Source organism: Polypterus senegalus, chromosome 10, assembly GCF_016835505.1.
Source record: "Polypterus senegalus isolate Bchr_013 chromosome 10, ASM1683550v1, whole genome shotgun sequence".
In the NCBI taxonomy this organism is placed as follows: domain Eukaryota; kingdom Metazoa; phylum Chordata; class Cladistia; order Polypteriformes; family Polypteridae; genus Polypterus; species Polypterus senegalus.
This window is the reverse complement of record NC_053163.1, coordinates 174,421,787-174,440,749: the sequence shown is the minus strand read 5'-3', so window position 1 is coordinate 174,440,749 and position 18,963 is coordinate 174,421,787. Positions and strand designations below refer to the sequence as shown.

Genomic DNA, 18,963 nt, shown 5'->3' with positions numbered 1-18,963 from the left:
CTGAAAAGAGTCTGATGAGGTTCTGCACATAAGTTTTCTAGTAACACAGAACACATTTTCTTTTCCCAAATGTTTTGCTTCCTGGAACATTTTTGGCAATTATGATAGATGGTTTTCATTTGAATATATAATTTAAGACTGATTGTATCACGTAGCAAATTGCAGAAACACAAAATTCACTTTAATTGAATTTAGTGTGTTTATCCACTTAATGCTGCAGACATACTAAATTTGTGTAGCTCAGCTAAAACAATGAGTGTGTGTGACAGCAAGAGAACTAATGGTGGACGTATCCCCATTTCTTGTATCACTTCAAGCAGAGGTGACTGAGACAGAGCGTTAGTACAGGAGGGACCGTCTTTTGCTGCAGTGGTGAGATAAGGGAGAAGACGAAAGGTGTGCACTTCGCTATCACCGGATGTTACTGTATGTGTGAAAGAAGTAACGCACTGTGAGGTAACTTAGCAAGATTGTTTGTTGTTGGGAAAAAAAAGACTAATTTAAATACTAAAATGATGCCGAAACCGAAAAGTCAGAAAATAGTAACCAAAGACAAAATGTGAGGCAAAGATCAAAAAAATCAAAAGTAAAAAAAAATACAGGCAAGATTCGAAAACAGAGAGACAAAGTAAAGCTTTTAGTTTTCAAAGCACAAGGCAAAAGGCGTTATGGAAGCCGCCAACTTGGATAAGGAACTAGTCTTCTCGAGCAACTTTTAATTGATTAGAGGTCACGACCTCTAAGGGCACACCCCTAGCATCACAGGAGCGACACTAGTACCCGAAACACAAAATGGTGCCAACTCTAACTACACAAGGCGATGACAGTAGCAGTAACATCTAATGTTTAAAGCACAAAATCTGCACACACCTCCCTCATTTACCATACCATATTTATTTGTTGAGCGCTTAAAAACACAGCATTACAACTGACCAAAGCGCTGTACAGTTACAACAAGCAGGACTAAAAGCAAAATATTAAAAATAAACATTAAGAGAGAATTAAAACAGAGATACTAAAAACAGGTCAAGGGACCAAATAAAATAGAGAAAATAGCAAAAGGCAAGTGGAAAATGAAACAGGTTAAGAATTAAAAGCCAATGTGAAGAAGTGCGTTTTAGGCTTAGATTTGAATGTGGCGACTGAAGCGCTCGCCTAACCACTAAGGGCAGGGAGTTCCAGAGCCTGGGTGCACAGACGGAGAAAGCCCTTTCACCACGAGCTTTAAAACGTGCCTTGGGAACGGTTAGGAGCAGCTGATCTGCGGATCTAAGAACACGAGGGGGATTGTGACAATGGAGCAAGACACTCAAATAGGCGGGGGCTAGACTGTTTAATGCCTTATAGGTTAGGAGGAGAATCTTAAAATCGATTCTGAATCTAACCGGCAGCCAATGTAGGGTTTTCAAAATCGGTGACATGTGTTGGATTCTGCTACTTCCAGTTAGAAGACTTGCAGCAGCATTTTGAGCCAGTTGGAGTCTAGAAAGCGTGGCTTTACTTTTACTTTACATTTGATCAATGGAAGACCGTAGACGATGGCCAGATCCAAATTTTTCACCCTGTGGGTATCGTGGGGTTTTACTTTTAACTACAGTTTGAACGACAGCGCCACCTGGTGGCTCAGAGAAAGTGAAACACCAACAGAGAAATAGACCAGAGCTTATCCCTTAATCGCCGTAACCGGCAATATTCAGCTCCCAATGCAATTTTCAGCATGCAGGAGTGGAGTATATTCGGCAACGTACATTTGTTGAACGCCGCAACCGGCTATAGCAACAACAACAACATTTATTTATATAGCACATTTTCATACAAATAATGCAGCTTAAAGTGCTTTACATGATGAAGAAAGAGAAAAAAGTCAAAATAAATAAGAATTAAAATTAGTGCAATTTGCGTGCACGCCGGAGCTGATCAGTCCCTGCCGTCCATTTGTTGAGTAGCCAGCTCATGACCACTGGCACCCTCTAGCAAATCAGCAACGCTGTCCCTGGGATTCATCTAGCCTGCAAGCGTCAGCGCTTACCTCTGTGTGCTCGTGTGCAGCCAGTTCGAGTGCCTTGGTGATCTACAGAATTTCATCAATGGCGTCAGGTACACCTTGTACATATAACAATAGATTGTTGCAGTGGGTTTTTTTTTTTATAGTTTTTACATTTCATTGGCAGTGTGTAAAATGATCAGTGTTGCAGTAATTGTGATGCTCTTTGCATGAAAAAACACTTTTTCTTGGTGAATTGTGATGTTTCTGTAAAAAAGTGCAGCAAAAAAGTATTTGGTGTCCAGGGGTGCATTAACCCCCCAAAGTATGTGGCATTTTAAGGGTTAAAATGACTTCCCCCAGGCAATGGCGATCACTGATTCTAATAGGTAAGAATAAAAGTAAATGAACAAAACACTAATGAAGGAAATAATAATAATAATAATACTACATTTTATTTATACAAGCCCCTTTTCTGAGAAGTCAAGCACACCAAACAAACAAACAAACAATAAATAAAAAGACACATTATAAACAACTTAAAACATCAGAAAAAAAAAACCAGAAGATATAAAAATTAAAACCAAACAAAGCCACCGTAATCATAAAGAAAAAGCCATTTTAAACAGATGCGTTTTAAGTTTACATTTAAAGGTTGAAAATGATTCAATATTTCTGAGCTCAGTTGGTAATGAATTCCAGAGCTTGGGAGCAGAACGGCTGAATGCTCCGCTCCACATGGAGGTTAGACGGACGAGAGGGACGGTCAGGAGGATGGAGGAAGAGGATCTAAGGTTACAGGAGGGAATGGCAACATGAAGGAGGTCAGACAGATATGGAGGGGCGAGGTTATGAATGGCCTAAAATGTTAAAAGCAGAATTTTAAAATCAATTCGAAACTTAATTTGGAGCCAATGCAGCTGCTGCAAGACCGGAGTAATATGGTGAATAGATGAGGTTCGAGTAATGATGCGAGCGGCAGAATTCTGGAATTGCAGTAGTCCAGACGAGAAGTAACAATCTACCACCTCAAAAACCCTCCACTTTCAGTGTGTGAACTCTCAAAGATGACCGAGGGGAAAGAAGAAGAAAAAACAATGAAATAAATGGCTAAAATAACAGCCAAAGTATGAGAGACGTACGCCTCCCCCTTTCTACCAACACCGTGCACTGCACTAGGTGAGAACAGAACAAGAGTACGGAAGGCTTCATGCCTCCATCTTTTATTGTGTCACACCACAGAATCGTGACAGAATTACACCGAGGGAGGAGAACATCTCGCTTTTTCTCAGATGCCCGAGACCGAAGAGTTACAGGAAGCGCATGTTTCCATATTGCTTGCCAGGCCACCAGGCAAAGTGAGGCAAGCCTCTCACTCCATCTTGCACCACATGTGGAAATAAAAAAAAAGCGCGTATTGCACTCTTTCTGCTCAGATTTTGCTTTCCATCTAGACCAGCAGTTCTCAAACTTCTTTAGAATTTCTTGCGTGGCGGTCCCTTTAAAAATTGTTCAATGGCTCGCGGACCCTTTTATTAAATATTAAAAAATCAATATTATTTCAGGAAAATTGGAGGTGCCAAATACTTTGCATAAGGGTGCCACATACCCACTGAACGGCACTGCATAGGTACAGGCTGCTGTGAATAAAACATTTTTTGACAAACAATTATTTACTCAGAAAATATTACGTACATCTTAGTTATTAAATTTGACTTAAAATTTTAGCTGATTTGTTAATTCCATCTGTATGGAGGGATTCTGACTTGATGCAATGGATGTGGAAACTTATTTTTTGCCTCTTCTAGATTTTTTTATATTTTATCCTTAAAAACATTTCTGAAGTCAACGAAATAAGGGTTAGATAGGAACTCCGTCAAGTCTTTAATTTTTTTGGATTGCGTTGTGCTGTCTAGCGTTATCATGATGGAGGAGGACATAATTTAATATTCGACATTCTTTATTCGTCGTCGTTTTTTAATTAATCATGGTAAAATATTTCAAATACGTAAAAACCATATTTATCCCATGAGAGAGTATCGCAGAGAGTAACTTCTTCAGAAAAAAAAGTCTGCTTGTTACAGGCATTTTAACCTTGTCTATCTTTCTCTTCTTATATTGTAGTACAGTATTCATTTTTTGTTCCATATCACAATAAAATTCAGAAATATGTCGAGTTCAGGTCATGTCAATAAATAAGTACGTGTGTTTACTCTCAGCGGGCGATTGGTTTTCTAGAGTTCGGGTATGAAGTTCCTAAGCTTAAGTATTTTTCCGATTTCTTTTTAGCAACAAAACACGATTCCACAAGAAGTATTTGGATTTTATCTAATTCTATCCACTGTTAGATGTCGTTCTGCTTCAATGAGACCTTAAAATTATATTCAAATCAAAATCAATGGAATGACCAGATCATCAAGACTTGTCGATTTTTTAAACCGCCTCTTAGCAATCGCTTTATTTTGAATTGTCTCATTATGAACACTTTTACTTCATTTGCATTGAGTGGGCAATTTCACCACTTAAAAACACAAAAAATGTGAAATATGTTGTTTGTTGATTATCTGTATCCACCTTTAGCACTCTTATTTGCTTCTAAAATATACGAAAACTGTTCGCGAGTGTTTTCATTCTACAAAAGAATTATTTTGATTACGATAAAAATAATAAGGGCTGGTTTGTGCCGAGCGATAACAATGCAGTGGCAGCGAATAACGGAACAGCGGATTAGTGTTCGGGACTAGGTGGTGGGGGTAACGACGGAGCTCAGTCACTTCCCCTCGGATGGTAAAGGTTAATAATTCTAAAAATATAAATAGTATAAATATGCAATCATTTCTTACGGTCCCACCGAAACCACCAGTTTGAGAACCGCTGGTCTAGACAAAGAAGTTTATTATTGTGACGTTCCAATCATAAAAATAAGAACACTGCCATTCAATGGTTTATTCAAAGTGACACAAACCTCAGTCCAATAGCTGACATACTTTTGTGTGGTTGTACTTTGTATTTTTTGTTGAAGTGGCCATTTAATTTTTTTTTAACCTTGAACTCTTGAGTTATTCATTTGAAATTCAAAACAGATTCAAAAACTCATTGACAAATCAAACTCTTTACAATTTTTAAGCAGACTAAAAGGAGAACTCACCACAATCTTTAACATTGAAAAGGGTATGATTCCCATTGCTGAGGTAGGACTTCAGGAAGAAGACCATGGGCATTTCTGCACACACAAAGCTGAGCTGTGAATGGTACACAGAAACACAGGTCAATGGAAATGTGCTCAACGCCATGTCTAAGAACTGCTACCAACACAGGCAGACAGGAACAAACAGATGGCATGGTGATGGCGACTTACATGAAAAAAGAAGTAGAAGACAGAGTTAAAAATGATAATGTAACGATGGCATGCACCCTTGGGCAACGGCCTTTGTTCTTGAACATTTTCTTGCTTATAGTTGACAAATTCATAATACTTCTGGGCCATTCTGGTGCAGGGAACAAAGATCAATAAAAATCAATTCAGAGACGGTCAGAGCTAAAAGGGTGAAAATGGGGAAAGATGATCATAAATGGTAGACCTGGTGATATAATTGCCCATTGATGCCCAGAATGGGACTATAGCAACACCAATGGCAACTGCTGATGGAACAAGTGTGTAGTAACGCTCCCAGTAGTTGGTGGAGACAAACAATGCATAGATGCCAGCAGCCAAGAACATCATCCATTTTGTGCCCAGAAACCTGAGAAATAAGATGAACAGAATGACATGCAGTACAAAACCTTTGTTTTACTTCACAGAGACAGAACTGAATAAACCGCAAGTCGTTTTAAGAATTAAGCGCAAATAAAAATAACATAGTAGGCATTACCATCAAGATGAAGTCTCACTCCTCAGACATTCTGCTAATCTACAAATACAAGTTGTCACACACGTGAGCATGGGAGGCAGCTAAAGAGCTCAAAAGAAGGTAATTCCCGGTCAGACCAGGGGGTGGCAGAGTGTATTAATCCTTTCTCTTATCTCCCTGTAGACCAAATGCGGGAAATTCCACCTGGTTCCACCCCAGAAGACATCACTTCTGGTTCCACCTTCCAAGAAGTTGCAACCCGATGACCTCATTTACGGTTCCGCTCCCAAGATTCCTCCTCCCCTTCCTGCCATTCCACTATATATCTGTCATGTTTACTAACCTGGGCAGTTCTGTTTTGGACTCTTGTCTGTAAAGACCATCTTCTCAACCTCTCTTCAAACCTCCTTGTGTGTCAAGGCTTGATTATTTGCCACAATGTCCTGGAAAAAACAGCTTGGACCAACAGCAGTCTGCCTATCGGACAAAGAGTGGCGTGGAAGATGCAATCATCTATCTGCTCCACAAAGCTGGCAGCACTGTGAGGATTAGGCTTCTTGACTTCTCTAGTGACATTGACACCATCCAGCCATCCCGTTAAGGGGAAAGCTGAGAGACACGTAGGTGGACAAGCCTATGGTGTCCTGGATAATAAATCGCCTGGCAGGATGACCGCAGTCTGCAAGGCTCAAGGGCTGTGTCTCCAATATGGAATTGAGCAACACTCGAGCACCACAGGGATCAGTCTGTACTCCTCGGACTATTAAAATGACAACGGGCCATGTGACTTGCAGAAATTCTCAGATGATTGTGCACTGATGGGCTGCAATGACAAGGTGGGATGAGACCGAGCATAATAGACAGCTAGAGAGCTTTGAGACTCGTCTGCAACTGAACATCAGCAAGATCAAGGAATCGCATGGGGACTCTGGCCACACCAAAGAGCCTCTAAGCCAATCACTATTCAGGGAGGGGATGTGGAGGTGGTACACTGCTACTGGTACTTGGTGGTCCACATCAGTGACTGGCAAGACTGATCTAGCAACACAGAGAAACTAAATAAGAAAGGGCAGAGCAGACTCTTTGTTTCCTTAGCAGACCAGACTCCATTTATGTCCTACAATTCTGTGATGGCCAGTGTGATTTTTCTACATCAGGGGTCCCCAACAGGTTTTCATTCTAACCCTTTTCTTAATTAAAGACCTGTTTTTGCAGCTAATTAACTTCTTTTGAATTCATTTTGATTTCCTCTTGAAGACTAGGACCCCTAAATTGTTCCGTTTTTCTTAATTAGCAGCCAAACTATAATGAGATACAAAATGAGCCAAAACAACTGGTGTCCATCACACAATATCTGAAAATAAAGAAAGGTGACGGTCTCAGGAATGTTGATCTGCTCAGGTCCACAAAGCATTGTAACAGTGCTGCTCTTAGAAAAGAGAAAATCAACAATTTCAGAAATGTCTGCTATTGCACAATGAGAGCAGCAACAAACCATGGAATTAAAGAACGAGTTTAAGTAACGACAAGACTCGGCGCCTAATTAAGTAACTGGTTGGAGTTTGAGGCCCTGACTTAGTTGGTCTTCTGTTGGCTCACTCAGTTCACATTTTATTTCTGTTTGGGTGCCATTTAAGGAAAGAAATGAAGAAATTCAGGGGAACAAATCTTCAAAAACAAGTCAATTAAAATGAATGGAAAAGGAGTTAATTAGACACAAAGACTGGTCACCAGTTAAGAAGAGGGTTAGAATGAACACGAGCAGCAACTGCGGCCCACCAGGACTGGAGCTGGGGACCCCTGTTCTACACTATGGTGTGCTAGGCTGGGAACATCACTTTAAAAGAAGCCCACCAAACCAACAAGCTGGTAAAGAAGGCGGGCTCAGTTGTAGGACACACTTGGGGACTGCTGGAGGCACAAATGGAGAAGAGAAGGAAGACAACACTGAGTGAAATTATGAGCAATGCTACACATCCTGTCTCTGTGACACACCAGCACTGACGACTGTTAGCCAAGAAATTATTCAACAGAAGAGTGTCAAGAAGTGCAACTGGGGCTCCGTCATGCCTACAACATTGAAAAAGAGTCTTTTTTTATTTATTTATTTTTTTTTGTAACTCTTGTGCATGATTGGTGGGGGGATGTTGTTGTTATTTATTGATTTATAATATTTCTTTAGCTTCTATTAAAAATTAATTTTCCTATAAGAACGAACAAACTAACTAACCAACCATCTCAATAGAAATATTTGCCCAGAAGTCTAAAGTGACAAAGTGCACCTGATAAGAACCGGTGTGTAGAGCAGAGCCACTACAGGGGTGACATTAATGCCCATCAGCATCTTGTCGTCAATGTCCTGAAGACCGAGGTTTCCATATTTCACTTCTCGGTATGTTTCATCATAGTGTAATATCAGCTGCATCTGTAGGAGCCCTAAAGGAAAAAAAAATATATATATATAACAGAGCGTCAGCATTCAGACAGCAAATTCTGGCCTTCTCTATTAGCTGGAATCATTTTTCGGAGGCAACACTGCCATTGAGCACATCAGGTACACCATTAAGGTTATGTAAGAGTCCAATTTGAACCCTGGTCCAATGTGCACCTGGCATGTGCCTGAGTCTCATATCCTTCTGAGCTTATGCTTAAAAGCTGATGCTGTTATTTTATTATTCACTATGATAAATGTATTTCTTGTTATCTACTCTATATATATTGTGGCAGAAGATCGGGACTCATGCCCGGCCCAGATGCCCTTTGACACTGGAGGAGCAGCCATGGGATGTAAACTATGTCCCCCAGAACATTTGGTGGCAGCCCTCCTGGGTTGCATTGGGGCAACTTTCTTGGAACACCGGAGCTCATCCCTGTTGGGCTCTGTGGCCACCGCCAGGAGGAGCTGCCCAGCTTAACGAGGCCGTTTGGGTTGAATGCAGCCACACCCGGAAGTGCAGCCTGAATTAGGCTAATTACAAACTGAAGCACTTCTGGCTGGGCTATAAGGGGAGCCTACAGCCATTACTCGAGGTGCCAGAGTTGGGAGGAGGGAGTGAGTGAGTGAGTGAGTGAGTGAGTGAGAGAGAAAGAAAGAAAGAAAGAAAAAGAGAGTGAGTGAGAGAGATTGAGTGAGAAAGAGAGAGTGAGTGAGAAAGAGAGAGAGAGTGAGAAAGAGAGAGTGAGAGAATGTGAGAGAGAGAGAGAGAGAGATTGATCGCTGACTCGCGGATGTTTGCAGGCACCTGGGAGAGGGGAGCCCTAGCGGGTTGTTTGGCCAACACCCGGGGGGCCGACAGTAGTGGTCACTCCTGCTGAGCGCTTGTGTGACCGGGAGAAGGTTGGAGTGGAACCCCAGCGTGAGCACCCTGGCCGTTGTTGGAAGACACGTCTGGAGGAAGGTTGAATGAAGCCAGGGATCAGGAGGCCACCAGACCAGTGGAAGTAAGAGAAGGTCAGCTGCAGGTAGGGTGAATCCCCCGGTGCACAGCCTTGATGGGAGAAGCAGGGGAGTCACCAGTAAGAAGGCGGCACCGGGCTTTGTTTTTAAAAGGACTGTTTCCAGCCGTTGTTTTTAACCTCATTTTAAAAGGATTTACTGTATTAATTGGATGTTAACCTCCACCATTTCACTTGCTTTTAATGGATTACTTATTTAACGGCTGTTTGTAGCACTGCACTATTTATTTGGACACTGTTTTTTGTTTTGCTTTTTTTAATAAAAGCACGTTTGCACTTTTTGCACCATCCCCTTGCTTCGTTATTTCTTCACTATCCAGCTCAACCGGTGACATTACCAACGGTGTCGGGTTCAAGAGCTCCCAAAATAGAGACAGGAGCCGGGAGCAGAACCCACATCCTCACAAGGTATCCCTTCAGTACTGAAAAGTAGTTAACTGAACACCATACCCAGGTAAACCCCATAAATCAGCATGCCCCCAATGCTGGCAGAAAGGACATTTTTGATCACTGCCAGCCTTTTTCTTCGAAAATATTTCCGCTCTTCTTCTTCCTCATTGTAGGTCTGGTTGGGCCCAAGAAAATCATCGATCTGCAATAAGTCAGAAAGCATCGGATTGAACACAATGAAATACTGGGTCGTCAGACAGGTCATCAGTGTTTGTGTAAACAGCAACGGATCCCAAACTGTGCACAGTATTCCAATATTAGACATCTTTTGCAACCGTAACAAATCCAAAAATAATTCAAAATATATAGAAATTATAATACCACCGTTATAAAAACAATATCCAACCCTTTTTTTAAGTGAAGTGTTTCTCCAGTGATATGATCGGTTTATTCATAATAAATGATGCGCCACTGATGAGACTGAACAGAATCGGTTTTGAGAACAGACCCGAATGAACTCATCCCAACATCAGGCAACAAGTGTAGATGCGCATGAATCGTGAATATAAAAGGTTTATTCCATTTGTTATGCATGAACTAGTCAGGGCCAATCAACAAGCATAAAAGAGGCCTCATCGTCGCAATTTGAGTTTTCTGATTGGTGTTTGTACTCGTATGTGAATCCAACAGGGGCGCTAGCTCCCTTGTTGGAAGGAGTTCTTTTGTAATTGCGGCGTGTTACATAACCCGAAACTATATAGATATAACATAAAAAGGCGATACCCTTCCCTTAGTGATACGAAGGTAAGAAATCACATCGGAGAAATAACTTGGCTTTCTTTAATGATGGTTTACGCTACATTAACAGACGAAGGAAGCCATGACAAGACCATTTGGGTAGTTTGTGTAGAGTCTGCCATTTTCATTGCTGTACTGGAAGGATTTTTCAGGATCGGATGACGTTATCTCCCATCCTTCCATCAGCTTCAAAGGTGTGCCGGGCAATGTGCCAAGGCTTTATACTCTTTCTTCATGTGTAGGCCTCCTCTTCAGTGAATGATGCCATTCCAAAGAAGGTAAAGGAGATCCGATGTCATGCTGACTCTGTCACACAGAAATAGTATAATGCCCATTTTCGCATTTGTCCCTGTCTTGTCTTCTAATGCTTGCCTAGCAGTTCTAAATGATGAGCCCCTGTGGGCTAAATCTGGCCTTATGTTAACTGTACATGTGAGTGGATTTATGAAATACAGTGGAACCTCGGTTTGCGAGCATAATTCGTTCCAGAAACGTGCTCGCAGTCCAATGCACTCGTATATCAAAATGAATTTCCCCATAAGAAATAATGGAAACTCAGAGGATTCGTCCACAACCCAAAACTATTCATATAAAAATGATTAATACAAAATATAAAGTAAAAATACATAAAACAAATTAACCTTCACTTTAAATTTAAAAAGAATCATAGCTGGTGTGAGTGAGTTTCTAAACTCTTGTGGGATTCCACCCAACGGGACGACACGCAGAAGAGCGTCCCAAAGCAGTCGCAGTCTCCCAGCGCTGTAGCAGTTCGCCGTATAAGCGCATCCAAAAAGATCGCAGACATGCTATAAGCGCCTGCCGTCAATGGGTGATACAAGGAACATTATAAAGATCCCTCTACAGTAAATAACAGTGCTGTTGCTGTTTCAAGCTGAATAAAGCTGGTGTTGTTAAAGTACTGAGACTCAGCTTCGTGCTTTGGGGCGCAAGATGGGGACTCGCACTTCACAGCACGCACGTACGCGCACACACACACAGTCACAATGCTGTAGTAAACAGTATACGCTTGTACGGCTGTTGACTATATGAGTGAGGCACGCAGACTCAGACGGAGAATAGGAGACGATTGCCCTCAAGAGGAGAGAGAGAGAGAGAGAGACGCACGCACACGAGAGAGAGAAGAACAATCAGCTCAGTTGTGATCACATGATGCTCAGCAGACAAAGTGTATCCATACTACTCGTATTGCAAGACATCGCTCGTTTATCAAGTCAAAATTTATTAAAAAAATTTGCTTGTCTTGCAAAACACTCGTAAACCAAGTTACTCGCAAACCGAGGTTCCACTGTATTTTTTTTTTTTGGTACAGAGCACAGTGACATATTAAACTTATATACTTATTACAGTAAAGGTGGCACAGTGGTAGCGCTGCTGCCTCGCAGTTAGGAGACCTGAGTTCATTTCCCGGGTCCTCCCTGTGTGGAGTTTGCATGTTCTCCCCGTGTCTGCGTGGAGTTTCCTCCCACAGTCCAAAGACATTCAGGTTTGGCGCACTGGCGATCCTAAATTGTCCCTTGTGTGTGTGTGCCCTGTGGTGGGCTGGCGCCCTGCCCAGGGATTGTTTCTGCCTTGCGCCTTATGTTGGCTGGGATTGGCTCCAGCAGACCCCTGTGACCCTGTGTTAGGATATAGCGGGTTGGACGTTGACTTATTACAGTATGTTAATCGCTGTGTTCTTATTTATTGAAGACTGAACCCCCTCCATATGCTCAAGGAAAAATTTGGCAGAATGGATACAATCCTAATAAATAATTTGATACTATTTGTATGTTTGTTGTTCGCGTCAATACCTCGACTCAGTACAACTTAGAACCAATCAATGGGACTCTGCCTCTGTAGTTAGAACATCACGTGGCAAACGCGGACGCAGTATTGCACGATTGGCTAAGAATGTTCGAATGCTTCAGTGACGCCGCTGGACGGCCGAGTATAGTAAGTCGGTGTTGGTTCGAACAGATAACAGTAAGTTCGGTTGGTTTTTGGAACATTGGTTTGGTGGGGCATACTTTCCAGGACTAACATCATCGACTGACTTAAACCCTTCGACAGCTCCGGAACCGTAAGTAATTTAGAACGTATCGCCATTTGTTTGGTACGTCGAAATCTATCTTTGGGCAGTTCGGTTTTGGCATTCGTCCTTCTGACATCTATTGGCAAACTGAATAATGACGGCTGGGTATTAACAACGGTCATTGTTTAAATTTTAGCCGATCTCAGATCTAAAATAACTCACGCCAACATAATTATTACTCCGACTCTGATTAGAGTCGTAAAATACGGTTTGTTTTGAAAATTTGTTTGCCAGAAAAATCAAATGAGGTGTGCCGAAGAGCTGAGTTCACGTCTCGCAGCCCCGTTTAAACAGGAAGTTCTTCATTACATCGGCAGATAAGGTCTGTTTTAAGCACAAGTCAGTGCCATGATAACAAAATTATGTCAAGGACTTAAAAAACAAATAATTCTTTGCAGAGAAAGGATGGATTTCACAAACGTAGAATTTGTAGCCCGATTCGATCGGGCTCCCAGTTGCTAGTACAATTTATTATTATAGAGCCCAAATTCGCACAAGTGCCACAATGGGCTTTAACAGACCCTGCCTCTCGACAGCCCCCCAGCCTTGACTCTCTAAGAAGAGAAGGAAAAACTCCCAAAAAAAAACCCTTGTAGGGAAAAAATGGAAGAAACCTCGGGAAAGGCAATTCAAAGAGAGACCCCCTCCTTCCAGGTAGGTTGGGTGTGCAGTGGGTGTCAAAAAGAAGGGGGTCAATACAATACAATACAATACAATACACAGAACAGAACAAATCCTCAATACAGTATAACAATAAAAATATTACAAATATGGAGCAGAATTTAACAGTAGATGATATCACATAATAGGATTTGGATCTTACGAACTTCTGGCTATCAGTAAAAGATGAATATTTGCTGCTAAGCCGTAAAGCTCAGTGAATCTTAATTCCTTTCGCAACATCATATTTATGCGAAGCTGGGTTTTCGACGTAAAAAGCAAATGCCGTGCGAAAATCAACACAGAACAGGAAATGAAGGTGGCTGTACCCAGGATGATTCTGAGATTGCAAAAGATGCGTACTGAACAACATGCCCATCCGTCTGATTAATTATTCCCATCAGTAAATTGTTTGTGATTTTTGTGAAGCTTGTTGTTGAATCTTTTCAAATAAAAGATTATTGCTGGAAGATAACAAGAGTGCCAGCGTTCAGACAGCAAATTCTGGCTTTCCCTATTAGCTGGAATCGCTGGAATAATTTTTCGGAGGTGACAAAAGACGACACTGAGCACATCATGTAGACCAGCACGGAAATCCAATGAGACCCAGGAATCAAATCTCAGGATGATGGATCCATAAGGCAGCAGTGCTAACTAACCACTTCAGCATTGGGCTTCCCCATTAACAAATATAGTATGGTTAAAATAAAAATATATCATGTGATAAAACACTAAAATAGCCAAAAATAATAGAAATGTTGTTAATTTAAAACCCAAACTGGCTAAGACTGCATTGAGATATTTTGAAGAAATAGTGAGAAGAAAAACCCCATTTAAAGATAAGACAGGCTGACAAAGAAGCGTCTCCGTACCTGAGCCTCGCCAATTTCAGGTAACTCTGATGTGTTGGCACCTGTCGCAGATGCCTGTGTATTCATTAAGTTATCCATGGAATTACAGGACGCCAGCTGAGCCTCAGTGTAGATGTTGTCCACACTCTGGGTGGCCCTACCGTCCACCCCGCTGCATGGTGCTGCCATAGCCTGCAGGAGAAAAAACAAAGGAAGGAATTCATTGTGCTTGTTGGTTATGTGATGGCTAGCAGGCAACATTTAAGGCTTAAAGTTTCTTTATTTAGTCCTGTTTACAAAAGAAAACATGACATTTGCCTTCTCAGTTGCATCTAATAACAGACAGAATGAAATAAAACAGACAAATAGAAACTAGAAAGGTTAAGGTAAAGCAGCTAGATAATACATATTTACACAGGTTTTGCAAAGACGAATGGAGTAAAAATGGCAGAGCTGATAGACAGAGAGGAACCCTGTGCACACAAACTGAAGGCTGCCATGGCCGCCATCCGCCGTAATAGCATCATAGACCCCTTGGGCAAAGTAGTACACTGGGGTCCTGTTTTGATAATAAAACAGAAACATACATAGGCATCAGAATCATGGTGGGCCCCCGGCCATGCCCATTGTGCCCATACATTAAGACGGCCCTGCCATCTACTAAATGCTGACTTGAAAGGGGTGAATACTCATGTGATCAATCACTTTGTGTTTTATATTTGTAATTACTTTAGACCACTTTGCTGAGATCTGTTTTCACTTGGATATTAAAGAATCTCTTTATGTTGATCAGTGTCAACAAATCCAAATTAATCACACTGTGATTCAATGTGTTAAAACAAAAAAGTGTGAAAACCCCTAAAAAGGTGTATACTTAATTACAGGCACCATAATTATAGAATGTGAGACGTTTATTCAATGGCCAAAAAATTTTAAACAGTAAACAGTATGTGCCGAGACCTGCCTGACTTTAAATGGCTACACACCTTTAGGAGAGAAAATTCCCTCCCACCATTCACCCTGCTTGCAGTCTATTCATCTGCCTATTCCAATGTAACACAATACTTTATTAGAACTTGTGCATGGAGTAAACAGGGGCTTTCCAAGTGCAGAAGTGCAGCAATTTAACAGGGGTTCAAATTTTCCTATTCTACAAGTTCTTAAAAACATCTCTCTCTCTATTATATATATATATATATATATATATATATATATATATATATATATATATATATATATATATATATATTCATGGCATTCGTAATCTGAATCACAATCTGATTGTATGGGTGGTAACACTTGTGGTTGGTCAGCAAGTCGACTAACATCCGCCACGGTGCCCTCTTTCAGTTGCGAGAAGCAGATCATAGAATGGTTGAAATAGTTTTAACTGTCAAATAATGTAAAAAGTACACGACACGTATTTCGCCCTAATTCTGTGCTCATCAGGCGTACACACTCACTGCACCCCCTCTCGGGGAATCGGACCTCGGACATCAGCGCTGGAGGCAAAGCCTCTTGTGTTGCGCCACGGCGTGTGGTTATTTGACAGCATGTAGATCGGGATAATTACATTCATGGCATTCGTAGTCTGAATCACAGTCCGATTGTATGGGTGGTTGGTCTGCAAGCCGGCAAAAATAAATATTATTTATATATATATACACAGTATATATATATATATATATATATATATATACACACACAGTATATATATATATATACATATATACACACACAGTATATATATATATCCATATATACACACAAAGTATATATATATATATATATATATATATATATATATACACACAGGTACATACATATATATATATATATATATATATACATTGTGAGACTTGCCTGGACACCACCAGTCGGAGACCACATCTTTTTAAAAGCCACATGTTTATTTAACATAAATAAAGATAGTTCCTAACATCTCCTGGGAGCTTCGTCCTGCTCCCTCTCCCGACTCTAGCTCCCCGATTGCTGGAAGGCAGCCCCTTTTATTCCTGCCCGGATGTGCTCCAGGTGGCTGATGACGTCCATCCGGCAGCACTTCCTGGTGTGGCGGAAGTGCTGCCCTTTGCACCGGAAGCACTCCAGGCGTCCCTGGCAGGTTCCTCCACCATCTTGTCGAGCGTGGCGGAAGTAACTATTTCCAGGAACCACGAGGTTGAAGGCGCCCTTTGGCGATGGCCACGGGTCCCAATGGGTTCTAATCTTTTCTCGTGGTCCTTTCCTATTCCAGGGCGGTTGCCCCCTCGTGGCCCGGAAGCTATTCTTGCCCCCTTCCGGTCCTTTTAGGCATCCCGGCCGGGTAAGAACCCCAGTCGTCTGTGAAAATATATATACACACACACACACACAGATATATATATATATGTATATATATATATATATATATATATATATATATATATATATATATATATATACATATACATATACATATATATATACATATATATATATATATATATATATATATATATATATATATATAGTATGTGTATTATTTATATAGCAAGTGATTATTTTGACCGTATTTTCATTTTCTGCATATATTACAATTCCAAGCTGTATTACCTCAAATGCTTATTGGATTTAAGCCTATCAGGTGATGTGTATTTGTGTACTTAGGGAGGGTGTGGCCTAAGGAGACCAACACCCTATCTCAAGGTGTGCATGATTATTAGGCAGCTAGTTTTCCTCAGGCAAAATGGGCCAAAAAAGAGATTTAACTGACTCTGAAAAGTCAACAATTGTAAAAAGTCTTTCAATGGGATGCAGCACTCTTGAAATTGCTAAGATATTGTGGCGTGATCACAGAACCATCAAACATTTTGTTACAAATAGTCAACAGAGTCACAAGAAACGTGTCGAGAAAAAAAGACGCAAATTAACTGCCCTAGATTTAAGAAGGATCAAACAGGAGGCTACCAGGAACCCGTTATCCTCCAGTGCTGTCTTATTCCACAACTGAAACTTAGAGTGTCCAGAAGTACAAGGTGTTCAGTGCTCAGAGACATGGCCAAGGTAAGGAGGGCTGAAACCGACCACCCCTGAACAAGACATATAAGTTGAAACGTCAAGACTGGGCCATGAAATATCTGAAGACAGATTTTTCACAGGTTTTATGGACTGATGAGATGAGAGGGACTCTTGACGAAGCAAATGGATGGGCCCGTGGCTGGTTCAGTAATGGGCACAGAGCTCCACTTCGACACCAGCAAGGTGGAGGTGAGGTACTGGTATGGTCTGGTATTATAAAAGATGAGCTAGTTTGTCCTTTTTGGGTTGAAGATGAACTCAAAATCAACTCCCAAACCTACTGCCATTTTTAAGAAGGCACTTTCTTCAAGCAGTGGTACAGGAAAAAGTCTGCATCTTTCAAGAAGACCATGATTTTTATGCAGGACAATGCTCCATCACATGCATCGAAGTACTCCACTGCGTGGCTAGCCAGTAAAGGCCTTAAAGTTCAAAGAATAATGACATGGCTCCCTTCTTCACCTGACCTAAACCCTATTGAGAACTTGTGGGCCCTTCTTAAATGGGAGAGTTAAGGTCTCTGAACAGCGTCTGGGAGGCTGGGATTGCTGCTGCACAAAAAGTTGATCAAGAAACTGACAGCCTCTATGAATGGAAGGCTTATGATTGTAATTGAAAAAAAGAAGGGTCACTGTTTTGGTTTTTTTTTTGGAAATGTCAGAAATGTTTCTTTGTAAATTTTGAGTTGCTTATTATTCTCACTTTAACAGATGAAAACAAACAATTGAGATGGGAACATTTTCATTTTTTCCTTTAGTTGCGCAATAATTCTGCACACTAATACTTGCCTAATAACTGTTCACACAGTATATATATATTTATATATATATATATATATATATATTTATATATATATATATATATTTATATATATATATATATATATATATATATATATATATATATATTGTGAGCTGGAGGGCTGATCGCACCCCAAGTAGATACAGACACCCCTGGGAAAACCACAACCCCTGAAACACTGACTACCCTCACATTGCTCCTTATCCTTGCGCTATAACGTGTAATACAAACCTCACGCGGTACTCCGCCGACTTAAAAGCCTTGCGCAGTGCCTGTCAGTTTTGGAATTGATTGTTTGCTTTTATCTCTCTTTCTCTTACTCTGACATTCTCTGCTCCTAGCGGAACTGTCATCTCTGACTTGTCATGGAGCACGTTTAAGCTTTTAAAAAAAGAAACAAATGTTTGTTTGCAGTGTTTAAATAAAATTCCTGTTTTCTACAACCACCTGTGTCTCTGTGCAAATCTGTGACACAAGCGTGACAAAATATTATATATATATACAGTAGACCTCTGTGAAGTCGCAGTCCAGGGTTCGCAGACTCAATCGTTTTTCCTTAGAACCTAACTATTAATTGTTAGCGGAAAGCACAAATATCCTCCACAATTTTTTATGGGTTTTATCGTGGCAATACTGTGCTGTAGAAAGAACAGGAAGCAACCGCTGAGGGAAACGTGGTTTGGGGTGGTGAAAGTAGCCAATCCGAGAGCATTAATTCATGTCTCCTTGCTGCTGATTGATTGCTGCCCTGTGACGCGACTCCAGCCGAGTGTCCTCGTGTTTTCCATTTTGTTATTGTATTCATTTTCTTATTCTTAAATGCACACAATTTCGCTGAATCGCCCTGCACCCTCTAAGGCTTCTGGCACAAGCGCCAGAAGACGTTTGAAACACTCTAGGAGAAGGTTGAACTACTGGATTTGCTCTGGGAAATAAAACGTTATGCTGCAGTAGCGCGCCACTATGGCATTAATGAAAGCACCGCACGCTACATAGAGAAGAACAAAGCAGTGATCTGGA

General features: G+C 41.0%; 1 protein-coding gene across 3 annotated transcripts in view; it reads right to left on the bottom strand.

Annotated features, from left to right (window-relative positions):
- The window catches only part of unc93b1 (unc-93 homolog B1, TLR signaling regulator), a 52,096-nt gene that overhangs the window by 11,471 nt on the left and 21,662 nt on the right, over positions 1-18,963 (bottom strand). For 2 of the 3 annotated variants that reach the window (XM_039767632.1, XM_039767633.1), the window contains 6 exons: positions 14,107-14,277; positions 9,742-9,883; positions 8,118-8,271; positions 5,566-5,727; positions 5,343-5,472; positions 5,133-5,226 (listed from right to left, as the gene is read on the bottom strand). In XM_039767632.1, coding sequence (XP_039623566.1) covers positions 5,133-5,226; positions 5,343-5,472; positions 5,566-5,727; positions 8,118-8,271; positions 9,742-9,883; positions 14,107-14,274 — 850 coding nt within the window. In that variant the 5' untranslated portion in view covers positions 14,275-14,277. Of the gene's footprint in view, positions 1-5,132; positions 5,227-5,342; positions 5,473-5,565; positions 5,728-8,117; positions 8,272-9,741; positions 9,884-14,106; positions 14,278-18,963 lie in introns of those variants that run through there. The other variant, XM_039767634.1, reaches the window with a different exon arrangement.